At 45.9% G+C, this 13395-nt stretch overlaps 1 protein-coding gene across 1 annotated transcript in view; it reads left to right on the top strand.

Annotated features, from left to right (window-relative positions):
- LOC148646867 (latent-transforming growth factor beta-binding protein 3-like) overlaps positions 1 to 13395 on the top strand; it is a 45373-nt gene that overhangs the window by 14765 nt on the left and 17213 nt on the right. The window contains exons 9-13 of the mRNA XM_088609469.1: positions 1865 to 1984; positions 4167 to 4295; positions 8305 to 8475; positions 10035 to 10118; positions 11062 to 11190. Of these exons, the coding sequence (XP_088465595.1) occupies positions 1865 to 1984; positions 4167 to 4295; positions 8305 to 8475; positions 10035 to 10118; positions 11062 to 11190 (633 nt within the window). The remainder of the gene's footprint in view (positions 1 to 1864; positions 1985 to 4166; positions 4296 to 8304; positions 8476 to 10034; positions 10119 to 11061; positions 11191 to 13395) is intronic.

The raw sequence follows: 13395 nt of genomic DNA on the forward strand, positions 1-13395 counted from the left end.
TACTCTTTGACACTACGCAACAGTATACAGTATATTAATAACGGGGTGCGATGAGCCCTCTTGACATGATATTTTAAGGGTGACGTCCCTCCCAGGGTTGCTCAAGATCTGCAGTGCATGTCGGCATTGTGGATGTGGCGCCAGTTTTGTGCCGGGAGGATTGGGCCCAGTTTGAATCCAACCCCATATGGTACCGGGTACTCTATACAGGCAAAAGCACCACCTGCAACTTTTCTATGGTCTGTTGGCTGTTTTTTATTTGATATTTTCTTAGTAATGTTATTTTATGTGGAATTAGTCATTGTTGCATGCCTGTGGCTTAAATTACCCCCTCCTGGAGATGAATAAAGTATTTGGAGTTGAATTGAAAATGCTTAGCCCCGTGAAAAAATTGGGCACAAATGAAATTTACGTAGGATAACTGCACCGCTTCAACTAGAAAAACGCACCGCTTGGAGAAATTAAATTCCTCTGTTCCAGACCAATGGGATTCGGTCATCCGCAAGATGTTCCTTTGAGGCCGGGGATCATTAACGTCACGCAAAACCTCACAGTTAGAAATTACAAAAAAAAGCTAAAAGAGAAGTCAAGGAGCTTGAAAATGACTAAGAAGGAAAAAGATGGGAAATCAGACAGTTTATAGTAATGGGAGTTGAGCAGCTTGTTTGTAGAGAAGGATGTTAAGATCCTTTAAAGGTCTCAGTGGAAAACTTCTTGTCTGGCTGTTCCAGTGAGGAACCCAGAGCAGGTAGTTTGGGGACCTGCAGCAGATTAAACTGACCTGATCATAAAGACAGGGGTGAAGTCTGAAAAAGCAGAAAGTCAGTGAGGTAGATGGGACCCTTTTCCTTTCACAGCCTTGAAATGCCAGCAGCCATATCGCCCTGCAGCTCACCGCTGGCAGCCCCACTGGAGCTCAGCAGGTGTGAGCCTGGCCAGTACCTGGAGGGGAGACTCCTGGGAAAGCTGAGGCTGCTGCTGGAGGTGTTAGTGGGGCCAGCATGGGGCGCTCACCCTGTGGTCTGTGTGGGTCCTAATGCCCCAGTATAGTGACGGGGGACACTAGACTGTAAACAGGTGCCGTCCTTCGGATGAGACGTAAAACTGAGGTCCTGACTCTCTGTGGTCATTAAAAATCCCAGGGCGTTTCTCGAGAAGAGTAGGGGTGTTACCCCGGTGTCCTGGCCAAATTTCCCATTGGCCCTTACCAATCATGGCCTCCTAATAATCCCCCTCTATGAATTGGCTACATTACTCTGCTCTCCTCCCCACTGATAGCTGATGTGTGGGGAGCGTTCTGGGGCACTATGGCTGCCAGGTGGGGCTGCACATTGGTGGTGGTGGATGGGATCCCCATTACCTGTAAAGCGCTTTGAGTGGAGTGTCCAGAAAAGCGCTATATAAGTGTAAGCAATTATTATTATTATTGTTATTATTATTACCTACCATCCGGATTAACAGATTACAGAACAGCTTCTACCTCCAATAAGACTGCTAAATAGCCGAGCTGCAGTCACCTTCAGCAAATCACCTGTAATGGCTACATTGACACACAGTTTTCACTGTATTCGGCCTGCTGCAATACTTAGACATAATGTATTGCATACACCCTGGGCGCATCGCAGCTCTATGTATATTGAGCTCTGTCTTGAGTTTATTTTATTCCATTTCTATTGCATTATTATCTGTTATTATGTAACCTTTCATTTTCTGATTTATACCACTCCCTTTGAGCGCGCCGAAAAGACATTTCATTGCCAGCAACTACTGCTGCATATTGTATTGTTTGTACATTTGATAAATCAACTTTGATTGATTGATTGACAGGTTTGGCTTCTCCCCCCCCTCCCCCCTCTCCATGCAGACATCAACGAGTGTGAGAGACCCTCGAACTGTCAGAGGGGCCGCTGCATCAACACCATGGGCTCCTACCGGTGCGAGTGCCCCAAGGGCTTCCAGGTGGTCAGTGGGCGTCTCTGCCAAGGTAGGCTGGTGCTTGCCATTGGTCAGGAGATATAATCACCAGTGACACTAGCGGGCACAGGGGCCCCTCTCCCTGAGCTTAGTGTCCGACACGGTGATTGTAGTGCAGCAGAGAAAGCATGTCCCAATCCAAATGTTAATTTCAAGCCAGCAGCCATATCGCTCTGCAACTCACAACTGGCAGCCCCATTGAAGCTCAGCAGGTGGGAGCCTGGCCAGTACCTGGAGGGGAGACTTCTGGGAAAGCTGAGGCTGCTGCTGGAAGAGGTGTTATTGGGGCCAGCAGAGGGCGCTCACCCTGCGGTCTGTGTGGGTCCTAATGCCCCAGTATAGTGACGGGGACACTAGACTGTAAACAGGCGCCGTCCTTCGGATGAGACGTAAAACCGAGGTCCTGACTCTCTGTGGTCATTAAAAAATCCCAGGGTGTTTCTTGAGAAGAGTAGGGGTGTTACCCCGGCGTCCTGGCCAAATTTCCCCCCCTGGCCTTTACCCATCATGGCCTTCTAATAACCCCCCTCTCTGAACTGGCTCCATCACTCTGCTCTCCTCCCCACTGAGAGCTGGGGTGTGGGGAGCGGACTGGCGCCTCATCCAGGTGGGGCTGCACACTGCTGGGGGTGGAGGGGATCCCCAGGACCTGGAAAGAGCTCTGAGGAGAGTGTCCAGAAAAGCGGTATATAAGTGTAAGCAATTATTATTATTATTTCCTGTGAAAGCCCGCCATTTTCCAGCACAAACAAAACTTCCCTTCCTGCTCTTGTTTTCTGGAACCTCATCGTCCATCAGAAGGTATCGTAATGGGTTAGGGGGTGTGAGTAATTTCATGTAGGGCGTCACGTGGTAGTGATTAAAAAAAAAAGAGAGAAGCAGATTAAAATCGGGCTGCTAGCTAAGGTTTGCCTGTCAAGCAAGTCCTTAAAAAGTTAAGAACTGCACATTCCCTCTGGTCAGGAATGAAGAAACGGGAAGGCTTATCGGCACATGGTTTCTTTTGTCTCTGGCAGGGCGAAGAAACCAGGCAGCAAATGTAAAAAAAAAAAAACTAATATTTGCTTGCAATAATTTACAGACCCCAAAGCACAACATCTACATCTATTTTGTTTAGATATTAATAAAAGTGCGAGTTATCGGGTTCCTCTTATGTAGTGAGGCACGAATACTGTATATAGGAAAATGGGGGATGTCGTTCTTTATAAAGTAAAGATCCTGTTCAATACTAAATTTCTTCCTCAAATGGACGCTAAATGAGTGGGGAACCTCTTCCTGACTCCAAACTTGACATCACTAAACAAGCGAGAGACGAAAGCTACACACATATAATCATCCATTATTTCCCTTTATTGATCCCTCATCAATTTACCTTCGGGATCAATAAAGTCCTATCTGTCTATAAGAAATCGGTATTTACACATTGATAAGAGAGCAGTCCCTTACCTAAAGCCTAGAGTTTAGTGCTCAGATTAACTGGTGTTCTGTTCTTACGGTCTGTCAGTTGAGGTCTGCTCTCTTGTGGTCCTGATCCTTCTCCTGTTTTTCTTTCTTCTCTTTGTTAATTACTGTATCAGCATTGGTCCGGTCTCCTCTGTTGATCCCCTAAGAATGCTGACTTCGGGATTGATACAAACTTAGCTTAGTCTTAATTGGGGGGGGGAGGGTAATTGCTTGGCTTGCTGGATTTTAAGACAGGAAAAGAGAGGCTGTCTTTCTGGTAGCAAAATTTTCTCCAGTGACTGGAGGCCTCCTGTACTCCTGTCGCACTGTGCAGCTTTCTGAAATAACCTAAACCCTCCATAGCGTAGCAACTGCTTTTTGTCCAGGAACAGGTAAAGGCGTACGTGACACCCGAAGAAGACTCCACAGCCGAAACGTTGTCTCTTTTTCTTTCCCTTTCAGCGTGGAATGAGTTTTTATTCAGCCTAGTACAGATCTTTAACTGCGTTAATATATTCTGAAACAAGGTCCATGCGTATCCGGTTTCCAGTCTATGATCTGTACGGCTCTGTGGCCGAACAACGATGTTTAGAGACAAGAGGAGGCCACGTAGACTCTCTGCCTCCTTTGTTTGTAAGGTCTGGATCAGCTTTGAGGAAAACTGTTTTTTTTTTATATATATATTCTTGGTCATAGTAAAGGTGAAATCTTGGCAGCCTTGCCTTCATGTTATTTCTGTCCCCTCGTAGACATCGACGAGTGCGCCCACGACAGGAGTCTTTGCCAGCCGAACGGGCTGTGCCAGAATGTGGAGGGCAACTATATCTGCCTGTGCCATGAGGGCTTCATCAGCTCAGAGGACAAGCACAGCTGTGAAGGTAGATTACATCTGTGATCTGCGAAAAAATACCTGCCACCTTCCCCGCTGTTTCTTCGGCTTTTGTTTCTTTATTTTGCAGCCAAGACTCAACCAGTAAATGTATTCACTCGGAACACACCATGAGTCCTTAGGCCCAGACAACGCTGAATCAAACCTTGGTCTTAGGTCTGCTGTAGCTCGGATTCCCTGAGCAGTAGGCATTCTGCCAAAGGGGTAGGAGGAACGTTAGTCAGCCAGGGCCTTCATGGCGATTTGGTTAAGCGGTGACCCGCCGAAACACATGACATCATCACTCGGTGCTACCCATCCCATAAGGCATGGCGGAGTGGCCAGGTCATCAAAAAGCCGAATGTCGCCGAGAGGTGTAACTGACAGTTATCGGCTTTGTCGGGCATTCCTGATGTGACACGAAGGAGTGCAGTGATGAGCTGGGCTCATACAGCTGGGCCAACGTGTCAACTCTTGAGAATCAAAGAAGTGTCTCGGGGTGCATTCCTCACATGGAAATGAGAGGATTCAGTAGCACCTTAAGGGAGCTGATTTTTCTCGTCAGACAGGAGAACAAAACCAGACAGAGAGTGGCCACACCCAGGGAGATAGAACTGTGATATCTCGGGTTAGGCACAACAAGGGGCATTTACGGAGACTGTTCAAGTAAAGAGGAAAATTAAAACTGAAGGTTGCCGTTTCTAACTGCCAGATGACCGAAGTTCAAGAGTTGTCCTCTGGCCAAACAGGATCTGCCAGTGATTTAAAAATCTATTTAATCAAGATGTAACAGGGAAAGTGGAACAACGAAGGTTGAGGACCTAACTCAGGCAGGAAGGGTAAGATATCAGGTTGGTCTGAAACTTAGTAAGTACCTCCCATATAAATATCTGAGAGAAGATGGGTTTAATCTGTGTGAATCCTCCACAAGGCTACATGACACGAGGGTCTGTTATACCTAGATACTAACAGTCATGGATTGGAATTCCAAAGGAATGATAAAGACCTCCTCTTGATGTCCTTCAACAAACAGGCCACCATCAGCCTTCAAATCCGGTAGAGCGAAGCACTGAATTGAGGAGCTGTCTTCACTTCAAGCTAGCACTTACCCTGCAAGCAACAGGAGCTGCTTCCCTATGGATAAGGCTCACCCCCAACGATGCTCTCCCTGTGGTGTAACCCGGTTTCTGGGGAGAATCCCAGTCGCAATGATGCTGTCCAGATCTAAACCACCCGAGGAATGCCTGCATCCTCTGATCTGCCTTTCATCAGCTGAGCCACACTCAGGTGTCCCTGCTTTTTAAAATCCCCTGATCCCAGCATCCAAGTACAGATTTCATTACACCTTTAAGAAAGCAGTATGCTCAAAACTCTGGTCTGGTCCTTGTGAGAAGAAGTGTTTGCAGATTTTTTTTTATCGCAGCCCTCTAAAATCACCTCCGTAACGGATCAGCATTTGAATTGATCCGTATCTTTAAACATGATTAGCTGGGAATTCATCATGCATTGGATCTATGCGTTTCCAAGCGATTAGCTGGGAAATCAAGTGTTAAATTTTCCACCCGCTAACGGGAAACATGAGCTGGCAGGTTGTTGGTGATGTTTCCGTACCACTGCTCACTAAGAGAGGAACCACATTCAGAGAATTGAGAAGACATGGGTGCCCTCTTGTGGCTTGGGGTGGAATAAACAGGCACCTTGCTACACCCCGCTAAAAGGATCCTCACCAGATCCAGTGCTAAAGACTCCCTGAAACAAATCTTCTCCTTCTGAAACCAAGACCTTTGCTTCGAGTGCACAGAATTGCAAGAGGAAACAAGGACTGCTCAGACCATGGGCAGCTGGAGAACATGCTTTTATACAAGGAGGTCACGAGTGAAGGCAAGCTAGCCAGCTTTGTAGTGGCCGCTGCTTACAGTGCCTTGCGAAAGTATTCGGCCCCCTTGAACTTTTCAACCTTTTTCCACATTTCAGGCTTCAAACATAAAGATATAAATTTTTTATTTTATGTGAAGAATCACCAACAAGTGGGACACAATTGTGAAGTGGAACGAAATCTATTGGATTTTTGAAACTTTTTTAACTAATAAAAAAATGAAAAGTGGGGCGTGCAAAATTATTCGGCCCCTTTACTTTCAGTGCAGCAAACTCACTCCAGAAGTTCAGCGAGGATCTCTGAATGATCCAATGTTGTCCTAAATGACTGATGGTGATAAATAGAATCCACCTGTGTGTAATCAAGTCTCTGTATAAATGCACCTGCTCTGTGATAGTCTCAAGGTTCTGTTGAAAGCGCAGAGAGCGTCATGAAGACCAAGGAACACACCAGGCAGGTCCGTAATACTGTTGTGGAGAAGTTTAAAGCCGGATTTGGATACAAAAAGATTTCCTAAGCTTCAAACATCCCAAGGAGCACTGTGCAAGCGATCATCTTGAAATGGAAGGAGTATCAGACCACTGCAAATCTACCAAGACCTGGCCGTCCCTCTAAACTTTCAGCTCAGACAAGGAGAAGACTGATCAGAGATGCAGCCAAGAGGCCCATGATCACTCTGGATGAACTGCAGAGAACTACAGCTGAGGTGGGAGAGTCTGTCCATAGGACAACAATCAGTCTTGCACTGCACAAATCTGGCCTTTATGGAAGAGTGGCAAGAAGAAAGCCATTTCTCAAAGATATCCATAAAAAGTCTCGTCTAAAGTTTGCCACAAGCCACCTGGGAGACACCCCAAACATGTGGAAGAAGGTGCTCTGGTCAGATGAAACCAAAATCGAACTTTTTGGCCACAATGCAAAACGATATGTTTGGCGTAAAAGCAACACAGCTCATCACCCTCAACACACCATCCCCACTGTCAAACATGGTGGTGGCAGCATCATGGTTTGGGCCTGCTTTTCTTCAGCAGGGACAGGGAAGATGGTTAAAATTGAGGGGAAGATGGATGCAGCCAAATACAGGACCATTCTGGATGAAAACCTGTTGGAGTCTGCAAAAGACCTGAAACTGGGACGGAGATTTATCTTCCAACAGGACAATGATCCCAAACATACAGCAAAATCTACAAAGGAATGGTTCACAAATAAACGTATCCAGGTGTTTGAATGGCCAAGTCAAAGTCCAGACCTGAATCCAATCGAGAATCTGTGGAAAGAGCTGAAAACTGCTGTTCACAAACGCTCTCCATCCAACCTCACTGAGCTCGAGCTGTTTTGCAAGGAAGAATGGGCAAGAATTTCAGTCTCTCGATGTGCAAAACTGATAGAGACATACCCCAAGCGACTTGCAGCTGTAATCGCAGCAAAAGGTGGCTCTACAAAGTATTAACGCAAGGGGGCCGAATAATTTTGCACGCCCCACTTTTCATTTTTTTATTAGTTAAAAAAGTTTCAAAAATCCAATAGATTTCGTTCCACTTCACAATTGTGTCCCACTTGTTGGTGATTCTTCACATAAAATAAAAAATTTATATCTTTATGTTTGAAGCCTGAAATGTGCAAAAGGTTGAAAAGTTCAAGGGGGCCGAATACTTTCGCAAGGCACTGTATATGGGGGGAAAAGCAGCGGTTCGAGGATGCAGCACAGTGGATACGAGCAAGCAAACAGTCCAGAGTTGTGGTCTAACAAAGGAAGAATGAAATCCAAGTAGACTCGAGAGAGAAGCACAAGTGGAAAGGTGAAATTGAGACAAAGGTAGGCTAGGAAGCCAATAGAGTAACACAAGGGAGGGAACACAAAGCTTGGGAACTCAGCTGTGGTTCAGGGCAAAATTCTATAACAGAGCCCAGAGCACTGCCAAGGTACTGGTTGCCAGGGTTACGTGATCTGACAGGAAGCCTGCTCCACCTGAGATGGGTTGGGTCGTAAATGTTGGACAGGTGGAACAGGCTGCCTGTCGGATCAGGTAACCCCTGCAACCAGTAGAAACTCCTCTGGATGCTGTGGCAATGCTAGCTGGGGGGCTCAGTGGTGATCCATGGGGGGGGTGCCAGCATGACAAACTCCTGTTTTCTTCTGCAGAGATCGAGACGGACGACGACGACAAGAAGGAGTGCTATCTGAACCTGGACGACACAGTATTCTGCGACAGTGTCCTGGCCGTCAACATCACCAAGCAGGAATGCTGCTGCACCGTCGGGGTGGGCTGGGGGGACAGGTGCGAGATCTACCCCTGTCCCGTCCACAATTCCGGTACGACTGTCTACTCCCCCCACCCTTAACTCAGCCCACTTCTGTGTGTGTGTCCAGTTTTGCAACAAGCCTTTAAAATGAATGGGGAAATATATTAAATTCAGTCTTATCAGTTCAAACGTCAGTGCAGGTTTATTTCCACCAATAACGTGCAAAAAGATAAGAGACTGATACTAAGCAATGAGGCCTAATTAAATTGGTTCTGAAGCTAGGCAGTATCAAAGCTTTCTAACTTTGCTAAATTAGATCTAGTCGTGATTCTTTCTATTTAAACTTCTGTTCATCATTGAGCAGGATCAGTCACCCCAGTCACATAAAAAAGAATGGTATAGCAGGGTCTAGACATTCGCGAAGGTTTGGTGCAGAGAACCATCGCCGGTTGCCAGATTCACATACAACAAAGTCTAAGTCATTTATACCACCACATAATCTACTGCAGTTTATAGTATAGTACTCAGTTTGAAAGACATAAGTAAAGCTCTTATATAACAAAACACTAATGCATTGGCTTTAAGTTAAGTAAAATAATACTGATCAACTAAAACAAACAACAGCAATCACAAATGTGTAGTAATCAGCTACAATAAACAACGTGAATCCCTCTCTCTCTCTCTGCTCTGTGATCAGCATGCCCCACTGTAATGAAGTGGGCAATAAAACTGTCATTCCCCACACAGCTGACACAGAACCTGGAGCGTCCATTCCAGTGCAGGCTGAGCTGCTGGTACTTGGGCAGCTCAGAAACTACTACAGATTCATCTCAGATTCATATCTTCTGTGCAAGATCATTTGGACATTGAAATGAGCAACCTTTGTCTCATTTTTATCCAGCTCTGCTCTGATTCCAGCCCAAACCCCCCAGTGGACAGACTAAATCATTCATTTTGCAGACATTGAGACCCTGCTTGTATGAACAGGCATACCCTCAGTGTTCTCATGAATAGATCGAGGACAGGCACAGCACAGGACAAGGCAGAAGAACATATGGACCTGGAGAATATAAATTCCAGCATCTAGTTTCAGAGAAAGTCGTTGTGCTGCCTGCTAGCTTGACATAAGGGAACGGTCTAACGGTCTAAGGTGTTTGTTTCAGTCATCCTGGAACACAATAATAATAATAATAATAATAATAATAATAGAATGGTGAAATAACAATTCACTTATGGAAAGGTGTGTGTAACCAGTAAAAAAACGGTGTACATCTGGACCAGCAGTGTGAACCCTAATGAACCTTCCATCCTTTTTTAAACAGCTTCTTCCATTTTAGGGTCACAGAGGAGCTGGGGCCTATCCCAGCAAGAGCCAGTACATCGCAGGGCACACACTGACACATACACACACTCATATCATGGCAGAAGCCAGTTAACCTACTAGCACGTCTCTGGGCTGTGGGAGGAAACCCACATGATCACAGGGGGAACATGCAAACTCCACCCAGACAAGCACCCCAGGTCCACATCTGAACCCAGGGCCCAAGCGCTGCGAGGCAGCAGTGCTTTAAACTGTGACACCGTCGTGTTCTTTCCCTGAAGCTCCTTTCCGATGCTTGTTTTCCGCAGCGGAGTTCCACTCCCTGTGTCCGATTGGAAGAGGCTTCTACATCGAGGAGAGCATCACAGAGTATGGGCTGCCAGCGCACAGAGGTAGGTTCTCGCTAAAACAAGAGATACATACACACCCCTATTCCTGTTATACAGCTGAACTTCCCCCTCCAAAACAAGCTGTTTTGTTTGTTTTGTCTTAGACAGCACAAAATGTATTACTTAATGTAATTAATGTGCCCGACATGTTGATTGTTGGAGTGCACTATAGAGATCCTGCAGATTTAATTTCTCCGCATAAGTGCTTCAATAAACTGCTTGTCAACAACAACAGCCACCCTTCTCCAGCATTGTGGTGGAAAATGCAAAGTCTAATTGTATTCAAACAAAAGCTGAAGCTCAGCAGCTGTGAGCCTGGCCTGTACCTGACTGGGAAACCTCCTGGGAAAGATAAAGGTGCTGCTGGAAGAGGTGTTAGTGGGACCAGTAGGGGGCGCTCACCCTGTGGTCTGTGTGGGTCCTAATGCCCCAGCATAGTGACGGGGACACTAGACTGTAAAAAGGTCAGGTTTTTCAAATGAGACAAATGAGGCCCTGATTCTCTGTGGTCATTTAAAAATCCCAGGGCGTTTCTTGAAAAGAGTAGGGGTGTTGCCCTGGCATCCTGGCCAAATTTCCCCCCTGGCCTTTACCCATCATGGCCTCCTAATAACCCCCCTCTCTGAACTGGCTCCATCACTCTGCTCTCCTCCCCACTGAGAGATGGGGTGTGGGGAGCGTTCTGGCGCATCATCCATGTGGGGGTACACACTGCTGGTGGTGGAGGGGATCCCTATTACCTGTAAAGAGCTTTGAGTCGATTAATATTATTATTAAACATATCTTAATGGTTTTTGCCAAACTGAGCACTTCAGGGGAGTTAGCTCTCCTGAGGGCATGGGCATCTGTTGGCACACAGTAGGTGCAGTTTCAGGCTCTCTCTTCTCACATGAATGCTTTGTCTCATTCCTGCTGGGTGTTTTGGTTTCTCTCTGTGTCTTGGCAGATATCGACGAGTGTGTGCTGTTCAAGGAAGAGATCTGTAAAGAAGGCCACTGTGTGAATACACAGCCTGGGTATGAGTGTTACTGTCAGCAAGGCTTCTACTACGACAGTAACCTGCTGGAGTGCATTGGTAATTCAGTTCTCTCTATTGTGGTGTCTGAGCTGTAGTCAGAGGTAGGTGAGATGTAGCTGGTAGTTCTACCCAAAGCCACAAGAGGGCGCATAGAGGTCATCTTAAAAGGGAACTGCAAAGCTCTTTTTACATTTTGGGGTTATGATGCTTCAGCAATGATGAATGCATGTCAAACCAGAATGAAACTACCAAATACACGAGATGGTGTATAAGCTCCAGTTTACATCCCAAAAGAGACAAAGTTTCGCAGTATGTGTAATGCCATATTGCTGTCATCGCCTGTGCTTCAGAGCGAGGCAACAAAACTTCTATTGACACAAACACAGCCCTATTAACAGTGTAAACATTCTTTAGACCAAGTGAATTTCGCTACAATATTAGCAGTAAAATATTTTCATCAAACTGGCGCATACAAGCAGACACATTTTTTAGGTACTTTTAAGCATTGGAATAAAAGAGCAACCTGCCAACTAACTAAAACACACTCATAATAATTAACATTGTTAGGAAACCATGTTTCTCATTTGCTAACAGTGACTAGTGAGCAGGAAGGGCCACTTTCATGCCACAATTCGTTTGAACTCTCACTCTCCAGCGGTTTCTCAACAAGGTACCAAACAGTGCCTTTACCTCAAAGAGGCTCGAGAGAGAGAAAACTGTTTCAAACGTCACCCACTCTCCGCAGTCTAGAGGCAGTTTCCACCTTTATACGTCTTGCTGATCATATAAGGGGAGGTGCAGTCCTAACGTCTCACACCCGTTTAGCAAATCTCGTAACGCAATCAATTCATTGACGTTTTAGAAAAAAAGACAAATTCCAAATTAAGTCTACAATCATGAACTTTGTGAAAGTACTGTAAGGTTGCCATGTTGTCGAGATTTCATGAGAGTTGCGACTTGAAGCAGCCCTTCCTGCTCACTAGTCCCTGTGCTGACTAATGTACTGAGATGTACGAGGGAATAAGTACAGGTTGTGCAGCAGACATTTCACTGCAGAAATGTTCCAGCGTGATCCGCAGGCAGAGTTAACCGGTGAGCAGTGTTTGTCAGTGAAACCGTCTGGAAAAGAAGAGCAGTATTTCTACTGGATTAGAAGAGCTGGATCTACAAGCCTGCTTGTTTACAGGGTCACAGGGCCGCTTCACCTCACCGGAAGTCCTGCTGCCTCGTTCTGAATCGCAGAAACATGGCGCTGAGCAGACCTGGAAATGATGAAAACAGGAGGTTTTACAAGTTACTGTGCACAATTTACTTTCACCGTAGTTTGAAATGCACTCATCACTACCGACTTTTTCTAACCTCAAAATTTAAAAATGGTGTTGCAGCTCCCCTGTAACTTGGAAAGTTCTGAGAGCAGAGGCCCGGTTGAGGGCTTGAATTCAAGGGAACTCCTTGGGCACCAGGTCTGAACCATCCGATTGCTTTTTTGTTTGTCTCACTACACACACTAAAAATGAACAGCCAACACAGAAATGAGAAAAACAAAACAACAAACAACATTCCGTTTTCTTTCTTCGAAAGTCAGTTTGGCAAGTTCTAGCATGTGTGGAGTGCCGGAGTTTTTTTTCCCAGGGCTTGTCCTCATCTCCTCCTTCGGATACAAACATTGAAACTCATAGAACAAAGACAGATCCTGCGGGAGGCTTTATCAAAGCAGGTCCTGGGACAGTTTTCTTAGCCCTCCAGAATAAAACCCCAAATTGGGAAAACAAAATAAAAAAAGGGGTAATATTTTTCCAGATTTTGGAGCAGACATCCAACGGTGGCGAGTTTGCCCTGTTAATCACTGGAGCATTGCAGAAGAAACGTTTGCTGTTTAAGCCACTAAATGGTTCCGATAGAATTAAGACAGAGACAAGTTCCCTTCATTGATCAAATCAGACACGTCTCACGCAAGGCCAGTCGTTCTGCAATCCACTGGCACAGTCTGTTTACCTCAGTGGTAGCTGATCAGCTCAGCCAGTAAGAGTATCATCCCATCATCCCAAGCTTGTTGGTTGCAGGTTGGCCTGACTGCCTGCTCCCAAGCACAGGCTCCTGTCTGCCTGAGCACTCCCAGAGCTGGGCTGAGGTATCCCCGACTTTCCTTAGCGCAGCTGATTTCCAGTCAGTGACTGAAGAGTGAAACCCAAACCAGAGAGCACAAGTGGAAGCTGTGTGGGAACGCATTTAAAAGCGAAAACAGGGGGCCCTTCTTTACAC

This window comes from Lepisosteus platostomus, chromosome 16 (genome assembly GCF_059453375.1).
Source record: "Lepisosteus platostomus isolate fLepPlt1 chromosome 16, fLepPlt1.hap1, whole genome shotgun sequence".
NCBI classification, from domain to species: Eukaryota; Metazoa; Chordata; class Actinopteri; order Semionotiformes; family Lepisosteidae; genus Lepisosteus; species Lepisosteus platostomus.